Here is a 24,763-nt window from a genome sequence, read left to right on the forward strand (position 1 = left end):
GGGCAGTGTGTGACAATGACAGTGTGATGGGCTTGGGCCCCCCGTGGCGTTTCCATCTGCTATCATTAAGGTGACTACTCAGACATGAACGAATCCCTCTTGCTGTGCTGACAGGCAGACCTCAGGAACTATGACAAGGCTTCAAGACAGAAAGTCAGAGAGAGAGAGAGAGAGAGAGAGAGGAGTTGGTCATATTCCTTCCATAAACAATGCTGCCTTACCAAAAAGAAGTTCCTTAAATTTTATTGGAATTAAAAATTTTTTCCCTTAATTCCTCCTAAAGGGTCTAACTTGGAGTCTCAATTCTGCTAAGTTAGCTCAGCACATTGGGTTGAAGACAGACGGGATAAGCACCTTGCTCCTACCTGTATGCTTTCCCATAAGAAAGCCAATTTTTTTTGCCCATTCTTCAGCTGCAGTGGACTCTTAATCTCTTGACCGCGCTCATCGAAAATCCGGGCTGAAGAAAAATCGAGGCCTTGTGAACTGACGAGGAACCTTGGAGCCGGTGGTGGATTCTGAGAAGTAACTGGTGGAGGGCAGGTGAAGGGGATGAGGAGAAAGACATAAGCTACGTGAACATCTGTAACAAACTGTCTCTGCTCTGGAACAAATGGAGTCCAAACAAATGATAATTAAATTCATATAGAATGTTAAAAGAAGTGTGAAATGCCTGCAATGTTTAGTTCAGTGTGAAGTAACAAAATGAGCACGGGCTTTTAACCAGCAGGGGGCGCCACAGGCTTATGATTGAGCCCTGACCCTTTGGCACAGAGCCTGAAAGCAGATGTGACAGTCTCCCAGAAAGAGCATTTAGCTTCCACACCCGGTACCAATCCTCTTTGATGAGGGCTATGCTTGTCTTGTCTGCGCTGCATGGTTTGTTAGGCCCTTCCAGAGCAGATTCCAGCTTTGCTGTTTCAGCAGGCTACCTCTCTCCCTGTCCCTGAACAGCTTCATGTAACTGGGTGGTAGAATAACTCCCCACTCAGAGGACTACATGCCTCTCAGGCTCCGCTGGCTCTTTTAGAGCTCGTCCATGAGTTTTAATTTCAATGGCTGCAAACCTCGGGAATGATTTCAGGAACTGTCGTCTGCAAGTTGTGCATAAGTCATTACTGGAGTGAGAGTAGGAATGATGGCACTCCACATGTTAAGTAAGAGCGTTAGCAGTGCCGTGGTTCTCGTGGTCAGGGACTAAGTTATGAAGAGGATTCATTTTTAGAACACATTTCAAATGCAAAGTGAGTCCGGTGGAACTGTGGCACACGAGGTATTTTAAAAAGACATCTTTCATTATCATCTGTCACCTTTGTTTCAGCTTTCCTGGCCCCGCTCGGCACCTCACACTATCCATCACTCGGGCCCCTCCCCCACTCTTCTGTCACAGGCCTCCCTTTCTTCTCTTCCTTGTCAGTTCTCTCGCGCTGCTCAATTTCTTATCACCCTGTGGTCCCTGCAGGGATGTAGTCTTTTAGTTTTTCTCTCTCTTTCTTCTTGTTAATTTCCACTGAAGGCACATTGAAGAACGGCACATGCTGAGGCTCAGAAGAAAAGAAGTTTTAGTCCTCATAAACATTTTGTGCGTCTCACTTCCCTGGCCATAAATTCTTGACCAAGTGCAACACTCTTTTTGGTCAACAGCTTTGGAATTAATCACTGTCCTAATTGAAGGAAAACAATTGGTAACTCTGATGTCATCACCAAACTTTTAGTTATAATATCAAAGGGCTATAGCTATGATGAAATATTTTTTATTTTATTAAAGTTAATATTTCTAACCTGTCAGGCCAAACTCTATACATTAGAATGACAATATCTGTTCTTTTTAGTTGCTTAAGAGGTGAAGGCATTAGTGAAAGCCTGCATTGTTTCGTTTTCCTCATGGGAAATGCAAACCTATTTCGTATTGTCTACCCAGAGCCCTGCTTTTAGTTCCCTGTGCTTACACTCCTTGAGCTTAGCTTAGTTGCTTGGCTTTGACTTCAGAAAACATGTACTGCCAGTCATCTTTTTAAATCACACGGTTTTTGCTTTAGAGGTATCACTTTTTGTAAAAGAGAAAGATATAAAAGATTTAAGGCCTGATCCTGCGGCAGGATGTGTGCAACAGCCAGGGCATGAAAAGGATGTGGGCTCTGAGCTCCTGACCACTTAAGGACCACTTAACCAAATTCACTCTCACAGGAGTTGCCTCCAATCTCCATTTCCCCAACCTGGTGACAGACTGTGCTTTCAGGTGTTCAGAGATGAGCATTCAACAGCCCACGGGAGGTAAGGGCCTCTGCACCTTCCATCTGTAGGTCATTGGTTAGGGCTGGACTGTGGAAACCAAAAATGGTGATAATCTTTATCCACTTATCTTTAAAGCTATCATCACCGGGCCTTTACAGGGTAAGAATTTGCTCTGAGATCTGAGAAACCATGAGACCTCTTAGGGTAGTAATTGAGACAAGTGTCCACACAAGGGAACAGGCTGCTTATCAGAAGAGAGCTCTCTAAAAGAGTTTTGTGATGTTCCAAATCAAAGTCCTACAACCCCACCCCCATTTGCTTGCAAACTGAAGCAAAGCACAATTTCAGTGACTTATTCAATACACGAAGTTTCCATGCATTAACAGCTTCCTGTATAAGGCCCCTCCAGTTACAGCACTTACTAAAATGTTAAATGCCCTATGTGAAAAGGTTGGGAGACAGGTAGAAAATTCTAGAAGGGCTTTGGTAGCATGGTAATTTGTATAACCATGGACATGATAATAGAAAGAAACTGGCTAAGGCTAGTTAAAGTAGCATTTTCCTGCCTCCTCTGGGTTCAGCAAATGATCCAATGAGCGCCATCCAACTAAGATGCAGCTTTTGTGACTGGCTCCACAAAACAGGTAAGGAATGCATGGGGCAGAGGTAAGTCTGAGGGTGCTAAGCCAAAAGAAGCAGAAGAGTGAGCTTCCGAACAAAGAGGAGGCAACAGAGACCAAGACACTGGTGTGCACTCGGGCGCATAACCCCAATTTGTAAACAACAGGGTGTTCCATGTCCTTTTATACAAGACAAAAGCCCAAAATAAAGACCCTGAACATGTTGGTTCTGCCTGAAAAACATCCCAATTGTCTGGAAAATAGGCAAAGGTAAGAGTGCCCAAGATAAACCAACAGGGTTTGCTCACAGTGAGCATGGTGGAAGACCGAGGCTGTATAATGTTAGTCAATCGAGGTGTCTGACTAAGAAATACTACACCCAGAGGATAGTGGTCACCAAATATTACAGCATTTTTAAGTGTAAATAAATAAGTGAATAAATGGAGACTAATCTTGATGTATCAAAGCCAGTACTCAGTATAGAAATGTTTTCAAAGTCAGACATACAGACATACTGATGGTTGAGATGTGGTTAGGTTAGGGCCCAGGAGTCAAGACTCAACTGCATCTCACCTTGCAGAACAACAAATGACTAATATTTTATGAACTGCCTTAACATATAAGTGTTTCCATGAACTCTGTGTTAGGCAGGGAATGCTCATATTCACACAAAGAATTACACACTCTTCTCATTGCACCATCACCTTGAGTTGAACTATTAGACTCTAAATCTTTTCTACTGACGTACACAGAGATTGCTCCGGATATCTTTACCATTTCCAAATACCTAAAAAAATGAGCACATAGAGAAATAGGAATAAATACGTGCAGACATATGTAAAGGGACGAGAGCAAAGCAAAAGACTGTTTGAACTTGGGCAAGTAATTGACTAGAAAGTCAAGAGGACTGAGATGGAAGGCCTCTGTTTCTCTCATTAGTTTCAGCATCCCACCTGACTCACATCCCCTACCACCTTAAAATAGAACCTTGGGCCCTGGAGGAAGATCCCCAGCCAGAGCAGATGCTTAAGCAGAGCAAACATCAGCGAAAGGTCAGCTAGCAACCAATTAACTAGCTCATTTCATTCTCCTTAGAAAAACATAAAGCCACAAATTACATGGAGGGTGTTCAATTTGTATTTAAAAGATATCAGTGTTCTGTTCATCTTTTGTCTCATTCAACGAAATTCAACCTGACAGGTTTATTACATAACAGGATGGTGAAGGTCAGCCATTTTAACTGCACGAATTCAACAAGTTGTTGAAAACAGAGATAAAATATTGCATTATGCAACAGACGCTGAGAAAAAAGGGAAAAACGAGAGCGGCAAATGTTCTGGTCAAAAGGATCCGAATAAACCAGTCCTGACAGGACGGCTCCACTAAAGTGAACACGCCCCCTGCCCACACTGAGGATCCACGCAGGGTGCTCCATTCACCAGGCAAGAAAAGACTCAGGCCAGAGGGAGGCCTGATGAATAATTTAAATCCTTGCTTTTTAGTGGTTTTTTTTTCTTCCTCAAAAGTTCTTTTCTTCAGTTTCTGATATGCCATCACAGTTTAGTGTGGGACTGTTTTATATATTTCTCATGCTATCCCCAGAGAAGATAATTTGGGAGAATAACTTCCTGAAAAACAAAGAAACTGTCTTCTGTTCTTTTGAGACGGTTCAAACTTCTTTCTTTAAGTTTTAACCCAATTTGGGAATAATGTGCTTCAATAGTGTTTCTGCACCTATAGGGGGAAAGGGAATTCAAAGAGTAATCATGTAAGAGCCCAGGGATGATCCCACTCAGGGCCCCTACGGCACTTCAGGGACAGGGTGGACAGCCTATGGCCTCTGCCGGGCAGCACTGACTTTTACCCCCTGAAGTGTCTTTAGTCATGGCATTGTTAATAAGAAAGAAAGAGAAGGTGAGGGAGGAAAGAAAAGGGAAGGGAAGGAAAAGAAAGGAAAAAGGAGAAAGGAAAGGAAAAGGGAAAGGAAAGGTGCAAAAAAGCTACTTTTCTGGGTGACAATACAATAAACTTGTAGATATGGGGTGGAGGTTGAGGTGGCGGGGTGGGGGGGGCGGGGGGGGATGGAATCCTGTTGCTCCAATCATCTTCAGGACTCTAATCTGACACAAAACTCTTAAACAACACAGGAGTTGATCAGGAAGGTGGCTACCCCAGCCTGTGTTGGCAGATCTAAGGCTGAGGGACTTAGTGATGCTCCCTTGTCTTCGCTTGCTGGGCTGTAGACTCGGAGTGCTGCAAATTATATTCTAGGAAACGGCAGTGTGAGTGCTAACTGCCAAACTGAAATGGGAGCACTGCCTCCACACCTAGCCCCAGCATTAGCCTGCTGCTTTATTCACTGCAGACAATGAGACTTCCAGGGAACAGGAGCCCAACAGATTAAATTAAAAAAAAAAAAGCACTTAAGGGAAAAAAGTCAGTACACTCAAAAACAGAAACAGGGGCTCTAATTCCCTGAAATTCTTTGGGGGCCTAAGAAAAACAGGTGCTTCCACAGCTAAGCAGCCATTCCTCCAAGCAGAATTCCTTGATGCTCTACTTCCCCAAGGGCATGCCTTTGGTTTTTAAGCTCACAGAACTAAGCTACTCACACTGCCAGTCTAGAGATGCTCGTTAGCCTCTCATTTGTGTAAGTATTTCTACTTCTAATGCGCAGTGTTTAGACACAGACTGCCTACTAGGTTGACTGTTCCTACCACAGAGGTGATGTAGGAAAAGAAAGCTTGCTTTTCTATTGCTTCATAGTGGTTCAAGACAATGCAGCTACTTCCATGGCTTCCTAGAGGCACTCGCCATGGCTTTACTTCCTATAGCTCTAAAATTAAATTCTCACCCATGAAACAGGATGATGCTCAAAACAGTTAGGGGTAGCCTTGGCATTCCAGGTAACAGAACCGAGAAGAGAATCTGGATCCTCTTGACAAATATAGACAGCTCGTGATAACAGAAGAATGCCTACAGCTAGGAATTTCCATCTATGCCCTGGTCACATGAAGCATGGAGATTACAAAAGTGTTCTGGGTGGCATAGTCTTTTCATTCTCCTTCATATTGTCATTAACTTTTCTTGAGCAGGCTCACATTTGGTCGACACTAGTAGTTCCCTCTAATGCGGATGTATGCATTCATTTAAGAGTTATTTAGAGTCCTATAACATGTCAAGTACTGGTCAGGCAGTTAACTAACAGAGTACAAGGCAGCTGTGCTTGTGAAATGACTACTGTCTCCTGAATAAGATGAGGGCTAGACAACGAGCAATACACAGTTTAAGTAAGAATCCTCTCTAGCATATCAAGTTACACCTTTAGTAGTAAGCCCTGAAATTTATATGGTTTTCTGGGCCTTCTTTTTTCTAATTTTTTTTTTTTTGAGACAGGGTTTCTCTGTGTAACCTTGGCTGTCCTGAACTCCCTTTGTAGACCAGGCTGGCCTCGAACTCACAGAGATCCACCTGCCTCTGCCTCCCACGTGCTGGGATTAAAGGCGTGCGCCACCACGCCTGGCCTTTCTGGGCCTTCTTAAGCAAGAAGAACACATACTTAAAAATGAAACAGTATGAAATATTCATTTAGAAGAACAAGACATCACAATTCGCATACATATCTAAGCTCAAAAAGAAAAGCATTAAAGTTGCAAATATTCTCCATAACTATCCAAGGCCCATTCTCTGACCATGCGTTTGCACAGTTCTTGGATAACAGTTTTTATTAAAAGGAACACAGAGTACTTCGCCCAGGTACAACCCCCCTTACCAAAACCAGGGAGGGAGCCAAGATGGTCTATTCCTCTCTGTCACATGACTAATTACAATTGTAATTGATTAGAAAGGCTTCTCTTGGTGTCATTGCTGTTTGATCAATTCATAAAGGTTCTGAGCATTGCACGTGAATTTTATAAAAACTTTCATCGGGCTTCTGTAAACTATAAGCTATAAAAGGAGAATTTTCTTCAAATTAGTTGGATCTGTTAACTTTTTCAGCATGTTGTCTTCTGTTAGCTGTGTGTTGTCTGTCACTCTATTTTACAGAAAGTAAAATCCTTTCTGACCATGTGGCCCTCTTTCCACACCAAAACAGCTGGGACAACTGTACTATACAGACAAGTGGCTACAAGGTACTGGTCACCTTCCACTATGTCTAAACTCCATGTGCCTCAATGCCACATACAGTTTGGGTCTTGTGTCCAGGCAAAAGCTTTTGTATTAAAGGCTCTGTCCCAGGATGGTGCTACTGGGAGGTCTTGAAACCATTAAGAGTGCGGCTGACTGATAGATCCTAGGTTCTTATTACTTCACCCTTGAATGGACAGCGGGCCTCCAGATTCTGGAAACTTTCTTGCTACCCCACATTTTATGGAAGTGAGAGGGAGAGACGAGCAGGGAGGCTTGGAGTAAAGCACTGTAACAAAGGAAAACACAGAGCAAAGACAATTCAGCAGGAATTGCTGGTGTGTTCCAGAGGTGGTAAGGAAACTACCGTAACTGCAGCACAGTAAGAGAAACATGAAAGTAGACAGATGAAGGTGGAGAAAGGAATGTGGAGTCACTAGAATGTTCCAAAAGAGCAGTAACAGAGTGTGGTTGGGGTGCCATGGCGGGTGTGTGGACTTTCTCCCTCTTGTTCTTCCTGGTGCTGCCCTGAGTCCTCCAGGCTGGCTGGCTGGCTGGCAAGCTTTAGAATATTCTCCTGACCCATCTTGCCGTAAGTGTCGGGTTAACAGATGTAACCCACCTTCTCCTTCTTCTTATTTTTAACCTGGATTCCAGGGACAGAGCTCAGGTTACCTTTATGCCACCAACACCTTTAGCAGCTACAGTATCTTCCCACTGAGCTGTCAGTTTTCGAAAGATCATTATGATTACTGGATTGGGAGTAGACTTGCAGAGGCAAGGATAATCGGAACAGTATGCAACAGTGGCCAAAGCCAGAATATAAACCAGGAGCATGGTTAAGAAATGGTTAGTTTTTGTTTGTTCCTGACTAGTGTTATTTGATGTTTATTATTGGGGCTGAGAAATAAACTCGATGGCCAGGCTAATATTGCTGAAACACTACTTTCCCGTCTATGGATGTAAAGTAAGCAACATGAATATAACTTCATATGCAGTATTTGTAAAGGCATGCATATATCAATAAATATCAAAATAACTATATTGATTACAAATGCATCATAGAGACAGTGACTCAAATGTAAACTACATAGAGTGAGTTGACCTGGATGGGGATTTGTGTGCCAGCACTGTTCCTTACTAAGTTTGCTCGGCATCACGTACTACATCTCTTAATGGGCTGTGAGAGCCCTTGTTCAGTGCCATTACCTGGCTTTTAATATTATACGTCTGGTTAAGAGCTAGCTGTTGAGGAACAGCAGGTTTCCAACTCTACCCAACCACTGGGCAGACCACCCAGGAAGCCCTCCATGGTGTGAGCAGAAGGCCAAGTGCCTGGGCTCCAAACTGCCTCGGGGTGCAATGCTGTCAACAGGCAGTAATAGAAAAATGACCCCACAGGATACTGCTAAAAGGCAGGGCTTCATAGCAACAGGATTTACACCGAGAAGTCTGTGCAGATAATACAGCCTCACAAATTCACCTGCTATACTTCACATGGAAACAATTTAAAACGCCACGACAAACTTATGTGTTGTCTGCAGTGGGGTCCTCTGGAATGAGGCACTGATTGCCTGCAGGAAGTTCACTGAGAACGTTCAACAGCAACGTTGGGAGCTAAGGGTGCAAAGTGGGTGGGGAAGGAGAACTGTTTACATTGCCACAGACCTCTCTTAGGAGCTCTGGAGCTAGAGCGGCCCACATCTAAAACCAACCACATTCAGAGTCAAGACACAGAAGCCAGCCTTTGGAACCATCTCCCAGACAAAGGCTAGGCCTAGGCCGCCTTGAAGGTGGAGGCCTCACTGTAGAGCAAGGCACTCCTTTCTGCTAAAGGCAACTGTTCAGGAAGAGTGTAGTGTGGAAGTGGGGGATGGGCATCTCAGTCCTGCAGAGATGGACCAGTTAGCATGGCATCTGGTACACACAACGCAGTTCAGAGTGTAGGACACACTGTCGCATGCCTGAGCCCATACTATCCTCAAACAGCCAGAAAGGTTACGTAAGAAGAGAATCGGATTTTATGTTTCAGCAAAGCCTACCATTTAGAAGTTGAGAAAGTAAATGGCTACCCATGAAATAGGATGTTAAGGGTGAGCTAGAGGACTCTAACACTAAGTAACCCTCCCCCCAATTTGTCAAGGCATGAAATGCCAGCTAAAGATTCACTCTTGTCACAATTAAAGTACCTCATCTGAACAGGAGAAAAGAAGAGTCAGAGGTAGTGCTTATTGATCCCTCTATGGGCTGTGTAGCCTTGGCTGTCCTAGACTTACTTTGTAGACCAGGCGGGCCTCAAACTCACAGCGACCCACCTGGCTCTGCCTCCTGAGTGCTGGGATTAAAGGCGTGCGCCACCATGTCTGGCCTAATACCATCCTTTTACTCAATTACAATTCTCACCAAATTTACTTTCTGACTGCCCTAAGTCAACAGTATGGTGCTTTTGCTAGGCTACCAAGTCCTCAGCCAGGGAATTTAATGAGCCCTTGTGAGGAGACTTTCTTGACAGGAAAGAGAAGAGGATTTTCACTATGATCACCCTAATTTGTACTTACTTGCATCAGAGTATCAGGCATTTGTGCTGCATGTAATATGATGTGTTACACTCAAGGGTTTGGTAAATAAACGGGTCCATATACTCCCTTTAACGGAATTCTAGGGAAATTTTGATGAGCCAAAGTCACACAGTTCTGTTTACCAAATTCTACTTCAGTGAGAGTAATAAATGGTGCAGGATTCAATTTGAACGAAATCAGAATTAAATTTTCCACATTCTCAGTCCTGAAAATCGCATTTTCAATTGGAGATAGAATAAAGGGTTTTAATGCTATTCATTTTTTAAAAAGCCAACTATGCCTGTGACAATAACTGCCCCTTAATGCAAAAGCTGCTTCAATTAACTAAAACTTAGACAAGCACTGTTTATAGCAAAAGACTGTTATCTTAACCCATTTTCAGATGACAACGCTGTAAAACTGTAGAATCTGCTTATACAGTTATTTATAACAAGGCATTTTTATCTTAAATAACCCATTTTCAGATCACAAGACTGTCGAGTCCTATGCAGGTCTGAGTGTAGCCGTTCATTTGCAGACACTGGACCATCTGCATGCACGTGCTATTCAGATAAAGAATTCTGCTTGGAAATCTTTGTGATGAGTCAGACTAACATAGATGTCAGTGGGTAATGCCAGGGAGGGGAACATATGTGGGCAGGGAATCTTAGCAACGTGAGCATATCAAACACTCTGTGAAAAAGCTAATTGAGAGGTAAAAACAAATTAACTGCTATGGAGAAGGACAATCTCCCCGAGCGAGCGAGCTCCGGCAGCAGTAAGGTTCAGTGGTTCATTTAGTAGGAGTCACTGCTGGGACCATAATACAGCTCTGGCCCGCGGACTTTCCCTGCTGACTGCCCACCTGGCAATTCTCTGGGCACCTTCTAGGATGTCAGCGCTGCACAGGAAAAGGCTGTCTCATTACAACATGCGCTGCGTGGGACCTAATGCAGGCACCGATTGCTCTCCCCCGAGTTTGCTACCAAAGCTGTTTGTCTGTTCGGCACGCGGAGAAAGAGAAGATTGCATCTTCCAGAGCAGGAAGATTTTCATCTGGCTGCAGATGCCAGTCAGCAAAAGAGGCCCTGGGAAGAAGAGCCTGCGCGATGTGGGTGAGGCACCTTAGTGCCCAGTGCTAGTTGCTATGAGCCGAGAGGTTGGAAGGCACACATCATAGCCCCCTGAACTTTCACGTGTCTCAGTTTCCTTACCTGTGAAATGAGTAGCCCAACTAATCTAATACTGTATACTCTATGTAAGAGGATTGATTGTCTCTGTCCCATTTTGCCAAATTTTTAAAGACACTTCTCAAAACCACAATGACACACACAGTTACCAAGATTTAATATTAAATAGTTTAATACTCTGAACTAAGATTTGCTTAAATACTAATTCTTCCACATTGTTCACTCGCATAACAGGTGAAATAGAGCTTCTCGTGGGCCATAAACAGTATTTTGGGGGAAATGGTCAAATAGGAAAGAGAGAAATCAAGGACTGAACAATCGAAGCAAGAGCATAATATCTACACAGAGTAAAGACAGTAGGTCACCAAAAACCTTTTTATCAAAACCTATGATGGTTCTCTCTATCTATCTATAGGTAACTGACTCCACTGATCTCCTTCTAGGCATGAAGTTGACCCATGGAGATCTAAATATGTAAGTAAGATTATTAATGCAAATAAATGCTCAGAGAGCTTTAAAATTGCATAAATGACCACAGAAAAGGGACATAGATCTTAAACAGTTTCAAGGTGCTCTTGTCCTATTTGTACAGATCATCTGGTCATCCAGGGCACAGAAAAGACCAGGGGATGCTCTAAATAAAGGTCATCATTCTTTATTCTATCAACCAAATTAGCCCACTTTAAAAAATATTAAACAAGTTTATAGGATAAAATGATGGAATTTTGGTATAAGGCCAAGAAGACTGACACATTAGCTTTGCCTTCAAAGGTTGTCAAATAATTCTATTTATATGAAAATAATCACAGTATTAGGTCCAGGAGAGAAAACAAAAAAAGAAAAATTTCTCTCTATAAGTCACTACCAAATTCTTGTGGCTTACTTTATTATTGTAAATAAATACCCACTTTTAGGCCTGATTCTAAAGCAAGAGTTCCTTGTGGAACTGCTCCCACCCCCAAGTTTTACAAGCTTTAGGTGCCACAGAAACTGGATCTGTCTCCACATCAGTACGTGGAAGGCAACCCAGAGAGCATCAGTAACCAATTGTGTGTGAAAGCACTAATTCCAGTGAAAAGACATCCTGCACCCACCTTCCACTTCCCCCATGCATTTCCCACCTACTCACACATCACTTGCTCTTGCTCATCAGTCCTCCAACACAGTCACCCACCTTACCACTTGCTCTCCCTCCCACCATCCCCTACTGATTTGCTAATACCCTTTCCCATCAATCCTTTCCGTCCTGATCTCTCTGGATAACATTGCTGACAGCATCTCTGTAGGGGTGAAGAGGAGGAGGAGGAGCTGCAGGCAAAGCTCAGGACCAGGAAGGCAGAAGGCAGTGAGCCATGGCAGCAGCAGATGCTCCCATAGTGGCTAGGCATGTTGGCAGCAGTAGGGATATGGAGTGAGAATGGGCTAGGAAAAATAAAAGAGTGCATGGCACACCTGTTGCCTGAAGAGCTTGACACACTGTAGTACATGGCGACTGCAACCACTGAAGGGGAAGACATTAGGAATCCTCAGCAGAAAAAGATTGTATGTTGGAGTAGCCAGAGAATGTACCAGAATGCCAACAACAAAAACAACAACACAGACAAAAGTGCACACTGTAGGTGCAACAACAGAAGGCAGGACTAGCTATACAGGGATTACAGCCTACAGGATTTTTATCCTGAAATTCCTCAAAATTGTTGTGTTATAATTTTAAAAACAAAACAAAAACAAAAACCGAGGACTTTCCCACAACAGGAATCAATATCTGTCCTTTAAAACTTGGCATAATATAATACCATGTAATTGCAAAAATGAGACATGAAACATAGAAATAATGTGTCTTTTAAAGATGTTCTACTGTTAAGACTGACCTAAAAGGCATTTTTAAAGCTCAGTGAAGGTCATGATGAAGATGAACAGCTCAGTGGAGATGGGAAAGCATCATCTACAGAATGAAAACTGCCCAGATCTGAGCACCCTGCACCCAGTCCCTTCGGAGGGCCAATATTCTAGGTTCAGATGATGGTTATTACTGTTTTTTCATTTGCTTGTCTTCAACTTTATTTTTAATTTTTGTTCAGGTGTGTTTTATATGTTGGATGTGTTCCCCACACCCATTGTCCACACCCTTGTCTCTGTTCAATCCCGTCCCACTTAGCTGCTTTGTTTCTTAACTATCTCACTTTTACTTTCATTTTACATGCACATGCATGCTTGTATATGACCATAAAAGATAGAGAAGCTGAAAATATGAGTAAATATGATATTTGCTTTTCTGAGCCTGATTTTGTAGATTAATCTAGATTTGCATCCATTTTTCCTGTAACTGGCACAACTTCACTCTTTTTACAACAAGAACAACCCCATTATATTCATAAACCACATTTCCACTATTGGTCCTCTGTTAATGGACATCCAGGTTGGTTCCATAATTTAGCTGTTACAAATAGTGTTACAAGCAGTGCTGCAGTAAACCTGAGTGTGACACCTTTTGGCTAAGTACCAAGGATGAGTATATCTGGGGTAAGATGGAGTCTTCCTGGGATTTTCATTAGTATTTCTCTGATGACTACTGATATGATTGCTCTCCTGTCTTTCGGCTATTTGTACTTCATCCTTTGAGAACTTTCTGCTCATTCAAGTAGTCCATCGATTGGGTTATTTGTGTGGTTTTTTTAAATAATTAGTTTTTTAAGTTGTTTGTATAGTCTACGTACTAATCCTCTGTTGGGTATATAGTTAGCAAAGATTTTTCTGTTTGCAATATATTTTGAAATATATTAGGAAGTTCGATGTCTCTGTTTTCTTCTTCCTTTCTTCTTCTTCTCCTTCTCCTTCTCCTTCTCCTTCTCCTTCTCCTTCTCCTTCTCCTTCTCCTTCTCCTTCTTCTTCTTCTTCTTAAGATTGCTTTGGGTCTTCAGAGTCTTGTAAAATCATGACTCATATGGTTGCCTTTTGTTGCTTCAAATAATGTCTTTGGATTTGACAGCAATTACATTGAATCTGTGGGTGATTTGGGGTATTGTGGACATCATGAAGAGACCAATTCTTCTAATCAATAAATAGATAATTTTTCTATGCATATTGTCCTCTCTAATTTCTTCATCAATGTTTTATCATTTTTAATGTATATCATTATTTTACCTCTTTGGTTAAATTTTCTAAGCAGATTACTTTTTATGATGCTATTAGAAAACTGTTTTCTTAGTTTCTTCATTGGCTAGTTTATTGTTAGTATAGAAAAATACCCATGTAATTTGTGTCATGAAAAGTTACTGAATTCATTGGTTAATTCTAATAGGTTTTTGCTGATATCTTTAGTGTGTTCTATCATTTACTACCACATCATTAGTAAATAGAGTTAATTTTATTTTTTATTTTCCAATTGGGTTGCAATTTATAACTTGTTTTGGTCTAATTGCTCTTGCTAATATTTCTAGTGTTGTGTTGAATAGAAGTAGTAGAGTTAGCCTCCCTGTCCTGGCAACAGATCTTAGAGAAGATATTTTCAGATTGTTCCCATTTAGTAGGTTAATTGTGGGATTTTCATATTTGGCCTTCATTGTGTTGAGGTAAGCATTTATGTTTATTTTGTTAAGTGTTTTTAATCATAAGTGCATGAGGAATGTTGTCAAGAATTTATTTTGTATCTTATGTATCTTTTAAGATATTAAGTGGCTTTTATTTCTTGTTATAATATATTTTATACACATTATCATAGATTGACTGTTACATTGCCATCATTGAATCTCAAGAATAAATATTATTTGGCCATAATTTATTATCTTTTTTGTGTTCTGTTGCATTTGTCATGTTTATATGTGATACCAAACTTTAAAATTTGTATTCATCAGATTATTATCACATACTGTCTGATATTGCCCTATATTCTCTTTTCTTATGCTGTTTTTATTATATCTTGATATCACAATCACTCTGATCTCCTAACATGAGTTTAAGGGTGGCATCCTTTTTAGTTTTTGGAAGAGTTTGTGGAAGACTAATATTTATTATTCTCTAACTATTTAGAAAAGTTCGATTATGAAGATTTTGCTTGCCCTTTATTTGTTCAGAGTTTTTTTTTATTATTATTACTAATACCATCTCCTTATTTGTTGCTTGTTTGTTCAGCCTTCTAGTTTTTCTTGACTCAGTCTTAGTGGTTGAATATTTATAGGACAACTATTTCCTCTAACTTATCTTACTGTTTGTAACAGCCCCTGATGACCCTTTTGTTTCTGGGACAACTGTGGCTATCTTCTGACCATGGCACAGCCACATTATTATCATGAGCTTGCAGCATCTGCAGCTGCCTACACTGGGCCTATGAAGACTGGACCTCTTGATCCAGTCAATCATGGATGTGGGAAGAACTCATCAGGCCCTACCCCCTACCTCTTAGCAACTATAGGATTCTGGGTAATGGAGACTCATTATCTTTACATGTGTACCCACTGGTGAGCGCAGCAGGTTCCACCACATAGTTTCATACTCATGACCATGCAGAAGATCCTGGGTAAACTTGTTGGGTCACAAAATAAAATAAAATGACATGAACATGAGAAAAAGGCCTATAGAGAGGAGTAGAAGTGATGGGGGAAGGAAAAAGAGAGGGCATGCGGTGAAAGTAATCAGAATATATTACTTACATGCATGGAATCTTCAAAGAGAAGTATAAAGAAATAGAACCTGGAAAGGTCTGGGATGTAGCTCAGTGGTAGAGACCCTCCACCACATGCAAGGTCTGGGATTCATTCACTCCTCAGTAGCAAAACCAAACAAACCCAAAGAAACAGAAATGAAACTCAGATTTAATTTGTTGAAAAGATAAACAATTAACAAATCCTTAAGGAAAATAGGTGAAAAAAGGAAGAATACTCAAATAAATAGCTTCATAAGTGAAAGTGGAAATGCTGCCCTGGATGCTTCAGTTAGTGATTTTATGCAGCAAGGTAGCATAAATATGCAAATGGAGAGGATTAGAAGGCTCTGGTGTTTTTTAAAAATATTTATTTATTTATTATGTACACAGTGTTTTGCCTTCATGTACCTCTGCAGGCCAGCAGATCTCATTATAGATGGTTGTGAGCCACCATGTGGTTGCTGAGAATTGAACTCAGGACCTTTGGAAAAGCAGCCAATGCTCTTAACCTCTGAGCCATCTCTCCAGGCCAGACTCTGGATTTTTCTCAGACATTTTTCCCTAAGATAAAAATGAATGGAAAAGAGGGAGAAAAATCTGTTGGCTATAGAAGTCCCGGAGACTAACAAAAACACTGCCATTAATTTCCCCCCAGATACTGAAGGAAAGACCCTATTTCTTAAGACACCATACAGTTATGACTGAGGACATGGGGCAAAGACTCGTCGGAATGACTCCCTTCCGTGCACCAGCTCTTATGTACAGGTAGGACCTACGCAAACCACCAAGGGAGAAAGCAATTGACAATCCTGCCCAGCTGTGATGCCTATGAACACCAACAATTCTAGAATGCCAACATAATCGCAAAAGGTGCAATAGTGACACCGATACCCGGGTGTAACCATCATCTGTCTAATCTGACTTAAGGTCTGTTCATAATCATACACATACACACACATGATGTAACTCTGAAGAAACAGGCAACAAATGCAATCAAATAATTTGAAGGACATGGGCATTGTTTACCTTTTTATAAGATCAGTTCATTTGTAAGTTCATAAATGTTTTTAATAATGGCGTTTTTTTCACCAATGGCTCTCAAAGCACCAATAATTTAGCTGTTGTTCACAAGCTGCTTGAAGCCAGCCTCTGGACACTAAACCAGTCCTCCTCTAATCAACAGGAGCAGAGAACACTGTTTTTCAGATGGTCTCCAGATAACTCTAGCCAGACTTAGAAACTACTACCCTAAAAGACAGAAGAGTTGAACTTGGAGTTCTTGGGATTTATAAGAAGAGTGCATGCCTTGAGATGAACTCAGTGTTACAGATGGAGAAACTAAACAGGGCAGAGGCAGAAGGGTGTGGTGCTGAGTCTTCCCACACTGGGGTTCGGGGTGGGAGGTCAAAGCACGAGAATGGATGATGTACGTGAGAGAGAATTCTGGATAGGGTATCTAACCATTGTGTTGGATACAGGATCTTAAGTGCTAAAGTCAAGAATGTCTATAACACATCAGCGAAGGCATTGGGTGTTTTATTTAGCTGATTTTAATAGTAGCAGATTGTAGCTACTATATTAGATAGCACAGCAGGTACTTACAAATTTTATACAACACGTTTCCTTTGCTTATAAATTTCCTATTTGCTGGTGTGGAAAAAATTCTGAAGCACACTGAAAGGGGGAATATGTGAGAGTAACAGTTCAGAGTCTGCAATTAAAATTTTACTGTCAAGCTAAAATATGATACAAATTCTTCAGAATTAATAATGAGTTTATAAGGAAAAACGTTATTTTCCCCAGTGGCACTACATCCATTACAATAGTGAATTAAAAGGCACAATGACACGACTGTTATTAAGGTGACCAAAATCCCTTGCCTGGTTTGTCTATTAATCAATAACAAGAACTTTTGCAGAATGGTCCACACCAAAGCCAGAGGCTGAAAAGAACAGTATTATTTGACTGTGGGACCCTTTGTCTTTGGTGCCTGAAATGTCACTCCGCAGACCCTTTGCTGACTAGCACAGACAATGTGTTTAAGACTGAGTCACAATCCCAAAAGGTCAATCTCTAATGGTAATATTACCATTTAAAATGAATATATGGAAATATCATTACAAGCTACCATAGTCTTTAAAATGGTTTTCATAGCTAAATTTCTATACAAAGGAGAAAGTGTAAGATTAAGGATGAGCAGGATACAAGTGTGAGTATTATCCTGCTCCATAAAAAGTGATCAGAAGGAAGACGTCCCCCAAGCAGTCCTCTTTACAGAGACAAGGCCCTCACTCTGCGCAATTCAGATCTCGCTAATTAGAGGTCTTTGAGATGTGAACCATGAAGCTCCAGAACTATATTAACTTGACAGAGGCAGCATGGGTATTCTATTATGAATATGAAAATCTTTACATCCCCTAAGCTTTCGATATCCCCCCTCGCCCCCCTGGCTTTAGCCAAGTGTGTTATTCTTTTTCTCACCTAACACAGCAACAGCAGAGTAGCCTAGGACACTTAGCCATCTTGTCCTGACAAATAACCAATTCACCGCTGCCCCTCAGTATAGTCTTAAGTATTGATTTTGCCAAGTGAACTCAGAACGCGTGTCACACTTATCCAATACATAACCTTTTTTCTGGAAATGTAGTTTGAGCATCAATCAGTCACCTGGCCTTTTTGCCTCCAATTCCCATTGCCACAGTCTGTCAACTATTAAACCTTGAGATATTTTCTGAATGCGTTGTTTTTAGAGACTAAAATGTACATAGTGTTTTATTTCTTTGAGAAGTATGCAAATGCTTACCAACTGAAGTTTCTCATTTTTTAATTTACTTTTCTGAATTGAATGCTAAGTTTTATAAGCCCCAATTTCAAAGACACAGAGGCATTTCCTTTTAAGATCTATTTTCTGAATAGTATTTTTAACTCTTACAGGGCAAACTTTGCTGTTGAGGACAAGATGAGGCATTCAACTAAGAACCAGTGTTATACAAGTCTTCAGTGGGGTAGAATGCTTTCATCTCTGCCTAAATGCAGTGAGAATTCTTGAGTGATACCCACCTTGAGCTGCAGGTCTCCTGGGACCATGGTGTTTGCTGGAAGGCTTTTAATGTGTTGGCAGACATAAGAGGAGAACTGCTCCTGCTCAGCCTGTAATTGAGGGCCAAGCTTGGCGAGGTGACCTCTGTTGCTTTTGATAGCTGTCTGCAATTCATCAATCAGCTTGCTCACCTGAAGGGGTTAAATTACAAGAATTGTTAACAGGAAGTAATTGTTGATGTCACACCTATTAGGTCTTTGAGTATCTAGGCTGATAGGAGAAAATGACTTCAATTCAAGAATTTAAGTAGAGTTATATCCTCAGGTAAAGAGAATACAAGAGATAAACACATATATTTCCATTACCCACTTTTATTTGTAGAAAACATCTCTCTCTCTCTCTCTCTCTCTCTCTCTCTCTCTCTCTCTCTCTCTCTCTCTCTCTCTCTCTCTCCCCTGCCTACCCCCCCCACCCGTGTGTGTGTGTGTGTGTGTGTGTGTGTGTGTGTGTGTGTGTGTATCTTTACTTTGGTGTTATGGAATAGGTAACCATTTTAAACTACAGAATGAAAACTAACTCTAAGCATCAAGCAAAACAACATATAGATCTAAGAACCTTGCAACATACTTAGGTGGAGACACTCATAAGAGAGAGGTAGGCTGTGTGATGTCGGCCTTGTTTATATAATGAATTCCAGGAAAAGCAGGACTACATAGTAAGACTGTTTCAAAGGAAGAAAAAAATACAACAGCAGAGAAAGAAGAAAACAAACAATATAGTTAACAAAATAAAGCCTTTCTTAGACTTTGAAAAACCTCTACCCAGATCTAGCCAATGGTCAGAACATTCTCCACAGTTGACTGGAGAGTGGGATATGACTTTCTCATGTACTCTGGTGCCTCACATTTGACCATGTCCCCTGGAGGGGGAGACCTGGTGGCATTCAGAGGAAGGACAGCAGGTTACCAAGAAGAGACTTGATACCCTATGAGCATATACAGGGGGAGGTAATCCCCCTCAGGAACAGTCACAGGGGAGGGGAATAAGGGGAAAATGGGAGGGAGGGAAGAATGGGAGGATACAAGGGATGGGATAACCATTGAGATGTAACAAGAATTAATAAAAAAATTTTTAAAAAAGAAATTCATTGTCATGTAACTTATTAACTTATTTCATTTCACTATATGTACCTTTTTAGACTATTTTATTTTTTACTATGTATTAAAATGTAAATTCATATATTAAATTGATTAAGATTTTATTCACCTTTAAAATATATTTTCTGTCTAGACAGCATTTTAAATATATATATAAAGTAAAGCATAGAATTTTCCAGAAACAAGAAAGGTTTACAATATACATACCTTTGTTGTTTATATTTCTAGACTCCTATTAAGTGTGGTTAGAAAAGACATATGACCTTTACTCATATATTATTAATGAGATATACTTAGGACTCAGAAATAAATTAATATCAAAATCATATAGTTCGCTAGTTAAAAATAACTACACTTCTTTGATTTTTCATTGTTTCACATAAACTTACAGTTTTTGAAACAAACTGGATTCTTACATGTTGGAACATGGTCTAAGAATGGAGCCACGTGAGGAGAATTCTGAGCGCTTGTGAGAAAACCCCAAGAAATTAAGACAAAAGTCTTGTGATCTTGGTTTCTTCAAAATAGAATTGTTCTCAAAATGTGTTTCGTGCTCCACCCAGGTGTAGCAGATAGGAGTGAGTTTACTTCAGCGGTTGTAATTCATATGCCTCTATGGAAAAACATGTTTTTGTCATGTGTGTCCTTGTGATCATAAACTTTACTCAGGTGACTCTAAACCTCCGAGTATAAATTGTCTGATGCTCTGAATAAAGTTGGCTATTGTATGAGACTTTAGTCCACCTCAATTTTAGGCCCTGCTCTCCCAGGCTCATGCTGCCCACTAGAGCAGTAAATACTTAGACAAATGTCAATCAATACATAATAGTAATAAAAACAGAAGAGCAGAAATCTTTTTTTCCATAGTTCTTTAAAGTGATCAAGTTAGGCGAATTTAGCAAATTAACTGAATATAATATGAACTTTGAAATCTTGGGTTAAAAATTCTAACTCTCCCTATTACAGAGTGGGTGACTTAGAATAGGGAATAAAACTCATCCACAAATGAAGAACAACACTGGCCTTGCCATGTTGAGAACTAAGTGACATTTGTCAATAAACAATGAATATCAGAACTCGCCACCTGAAATAGTCATTGTGCCAGTACACTAGCATATTAATTCATTTATGTCCCTTTTTTAATTTGCAAATTGATGGGTGTCACACATATTTTGTTCCTGTTGAACCTCTTCCCTGACTCACCGTGTTGACCCCCCCTCCTTCTGACAGTGTCCCCTTCACTTTACATGTCACAAGTGGTCTACTAGCTTGTTTCCCCTTCCCACTCAAGACCTTCTTTCCTTTCTTTCTCATGGTTCCTTTTCCTTTTCCATGATCTACAAACATTAACACACACACACACACACACACACACACACACACACACACACACATTAACATGAGTAATTAAACAAATCAAAATCTAGAAAATCTAGGGTTCCCATATGAGAGAAAGTATGGTAGTTATTTTGATTAACATAGTAAATCCAGTTCCACCCACTTTTCTTCAAATGTCATTATTTTATGTTTCCTTACAGCAAAGTAAGAGTCCCTTGTGTATATGGTTCACAGTTTCTTTTATCCGTTCATCTGTTAGTGGACATCTAGGGCAGTTCCATTTCTTAGCTATGGTGACTAATGCAGGAATAAGTATCTCTGCCCTTTGGGGAAGTGTCCAAATCAGGATAGCTAGACTATATGGTAGTTCCGTTTTTAGTTTCTTGAGAAACCTCCATAATGCTCCCACAGTCGCTGGACTAGTTTATGTACCCACTCATGGTGAATAAGAATCGCCCTGTATCCATTTCCTTGCCAGTATATGTTGCCATTGTTTCTTAATGTGAGCCATTCTGACGGGGGGGGGGGGGCGGTGAGATACTGTAATTTGCATTTCCACAACAACTAAGAATGTTGAAAATTAGTTTAAAATATTAACCATTGATGTTCTCTGTTTTGGAAACTATCTTGCAATTCATTCAACTATCTGTTTATGGGAAGATTTTTATTTTTCAGCTTTTTATATATTCTAGAAATAGCAAAAGTTTTCTGCAGGCCATTTCTTACTGGTAGTTTCCTTGAAGTACAGAGCCTTCTACTATCATGTGATTAAATCTGTCAATTATTTGTCTTGTTTCTTGTGCTACTGGAGACTTTTCCAGAAAGTTCTTTACTATGTGTATATTTTAAAATATTTTCTTCTTTGTACACTATTATATTCTTCTGGTTGTTGTATTTTCATTTTAACATTTTAACATTTTCTTGATCTATCTTTCTTTACCATGTTTCTTTATTATGTTTACCCCAATATGGTATATAAAATTCCTATTCAATATATAATTCTACATCTCACCTAAATGTCTTCAAATAAAATAGACATTCTTTACTAAGAGTATCCTATGTACTTATATATGAGTATCCTATTTACTTCTATATTAACCTCTTAATAGCTCACTTCTGAAAATATAGCATTTCACTCAGTCTAATGCAATTCCCATGGTAAGCCTGTAATCTCTATCCCTTCTTCAGAGAATTCAAAGATTTATCTAAACAAGTTTATAATCATAATCACATTATTTGAATATTTGTTTTCCTACTTCATCTAATTGTTCAGTGTGTAGGGGTATGGTGTGTTTGGCAAAATTTAAATATAATTGGCTATATATGTGTGTATGTATATGGACACACATATATATGGATAAGAGAGATCAATTACACTTTAAATTTTCTAAGAAGTGTACAAGCATTATATGCATATAAACAAGCTACTTTAAAATAATTTGTGTATTTCTGGAAAAACATATTCAAATTGTTGAATGATAAGTGAAAACCTGTTAATTGAAACTACTTTCCCAAACAAAATTATCCCTGAATGAAGAAGAAATACTGTATTTACCAGATAAAGAGAAATGGAGTGACTTTATTATAAGCAGACCAGCTCTATATGGGAGACTTAGGAACCTTGCACTAGGGAATGGCAATGGGCGGGGTGGCACACACCTTTACTCTGAGCACCTAGGAAGCAGAGGCAGGCGGATGGCTGTGAATTTGAGGCCAACCTGGTCTATGTAGTGAGTTCCAGGACAGCCAGGGCTATGCAGAGAGACTCTGTCTCAAAATAGAAGAGAGAGAGAGAGAGAGAGAGAGAGAGAGAGAGAGAGACAGACAGACAGACAGACAGACAGACAGACAGACAGACAGACAGACAGAGACCAGGAAAAGAAGCAAAAGAATGGTAACTGCCATTATTAAAAATTACAAGTATGTAAAAGCAGGTACATGATACAGAAAGCAAAAACAATTAAGACAGAGCATGTTAGAAAACTAATACACTATAAAATAAATAATAAAAGATGTGTAAAATGACAAAAATGTATAAAGCAAGCAGACTATGAGAAATATATAGACAAGAACAAATTCATTCTTATCCTTAACTTTGAATGTAAATATATTAACATCACCAAGAAAAAGCTATACTGAACGTTCCCCTAACTCCTGATATGGACAGGAATACTCAGACACTGAATGTTCGGACCAACCTTTCTGCCTTCCTGGACAGCCCTTGGAACCAACAGTTAACAGGTTCTAGGACCTGAGCACTTGGTATAATCTTTCCCCTTCTCCTCAACCCCCAGCATCAATAGGGAAGGGAGTCTCTGGGCCTTGGGCTCTGGCCCACACTTCCTCTAGCTCCCAACCCCGATAGGTAAGCAATCCATCCCCAGGCCCTCAGCCTCCACTCAACCAAGAGACCCTAAATGCATAAATCCAAATCCAGAAACAAAAGTAATATGAAAACTCAAGACAAGTCTCCTCCACAAAATGCTAATCGCATGATAATGGACCCAAGTGAGAGTGACCTGGAGGATCTTCCTGACAAGGAATTAGAGGAATGATTACAGCTATGCTCAAATAGCTCAAAGAAGACATGGGCATGCCCTGAAAACAGAAGCAGACTAATGAAATAAGAGAGCCAATGCATAATACCAAAGTAGAATTCAATAAAGAGAATTATATAAGAATAGCCAAAATGCTAGAAGTGGAAAAAAATTAAACAAACATAATCCTCGGGAAAAGCCTCATTAACAAAATGGATCATGTGGAGAACACAGTCTCAAGGGTGGAAGACTAGGTAGAAAAACTGGGTCACTCAGTAATAAACAACCTTATTGTTCAAGACAATACTTACTTATGTAATCAAAAGAGAAAAAGTCAAGCACAACTAGAAGCTTTCCCCCTACTGACTGGAGTTCATGGTGCTGGAAAGTGCTCTGCATGCTACCACAGGAGAAAGGTAATCATCAATATCACCCAGTTACAAACTCGGCAACTTACAATAGCAACCTGACTGCAAGACATGCTTGTGTAATAGTGGCACATATGTTATGGGAGTAAACAGTAACTTCTTAAAAATTAGATTTAAAGTCCACTCAATGAGATGGAACCTATCCTGAAACTGCTAAAGTGGTGAAAAACCTAAGAAGAGATAGGCCATGCACCTAGAGGAAAACCAACTATTACTATACTGAAGGAACATAAAGAGGAAAATATTCCTAATAACATATTGCTATAACCATAGGTCAGTGCATTTTTGTCCTTCATTAAAGAAGCTTCTTTTTGCAGTAGATGCAATAATTAACATAGATACACACAACTGTACAATGTACAGGGAGTGAAAGAGACCTTGGAAAACTCAGTTTTGACTGCATTTCTTCATCAAACCTTTCCTCTCAAGGTACAGTAATCTATGTAGAAGAGGAGGTGGAAATATTTTAATAGCCAGAGATGGGGGGGGGGTGATGTTTCTTCCAGATAGAACAGGATTAATGCACATATGAGCTCACAAAAACTGTGGTAGCATGCATAGGACCTACACAGGTTCAAGCCAGATGAGGTGCCAGCCCTGAGCTGGAGGAGAAGACAGGGGTTCCCAGCCCAAATGGGGAAGCTATTTGCAATTGATAAATGCTGACAATGGGAAAATCTCTAACAGAGTATCACTAAGTATATAAACTGCCTTCCCCTCCTCTCCTAAGGCAGTTGGGAGCTAGCCCTGTCCCTCACTGGTTGCTGCACTTGGAAGAGCAGGCCCTGTACCTCTCCCAGGCAATTCCAAAGAGGTCTGGCCCTGATAGTGTGGGTGAGGGGTGAGCTCGCCCCAAGGGCATGAAAGCAGGAGAGCTGTCTCTGCCCATT

At 40.4% G+C, this 24,763-nt stretch overlaps 1 protein-coding gene across 1 annotated transcript in view; it reads right to left on the reverse strand.

Annotated features, from left to right (window-relative positions):
• Positions 1-24,763, reverse strand: part of LOC311593908 (doublecortin domain-containing protein 1-like) — a 226,987-nt gene that overhangs the window by 34,081 nt on the left and 168,143 nt on the right. Inside the window, exons 4-5 of the mRNA XM_084775296.1 lie at positions 18,434-18,604; positions 366-529 (exon numbers count right to left, since the gene is read on the reverse strand). Coding sequence (XP_084631422.1) covers positions 410-529; positions 18,434-18,604 — 291 coding nt within the window. The 3' untranslated portion in view covers positions 366-409. The remainder of the gene's footprint in view (positions 1-365; positions 530-18,433; positions 18,605-24,763) is intronic.

Source organism: Acomys minous (assembly GCF_964271855.1).
Source record: "Acomys minous genome assembly, chromosome: 3".
Classification (NCBI taxonomy): domain Eukaryota; kingdom Metazoa; phylum Chordata; class Mammalia; order Rodentia; family Muridae; genus Acomys; species Acomys minous.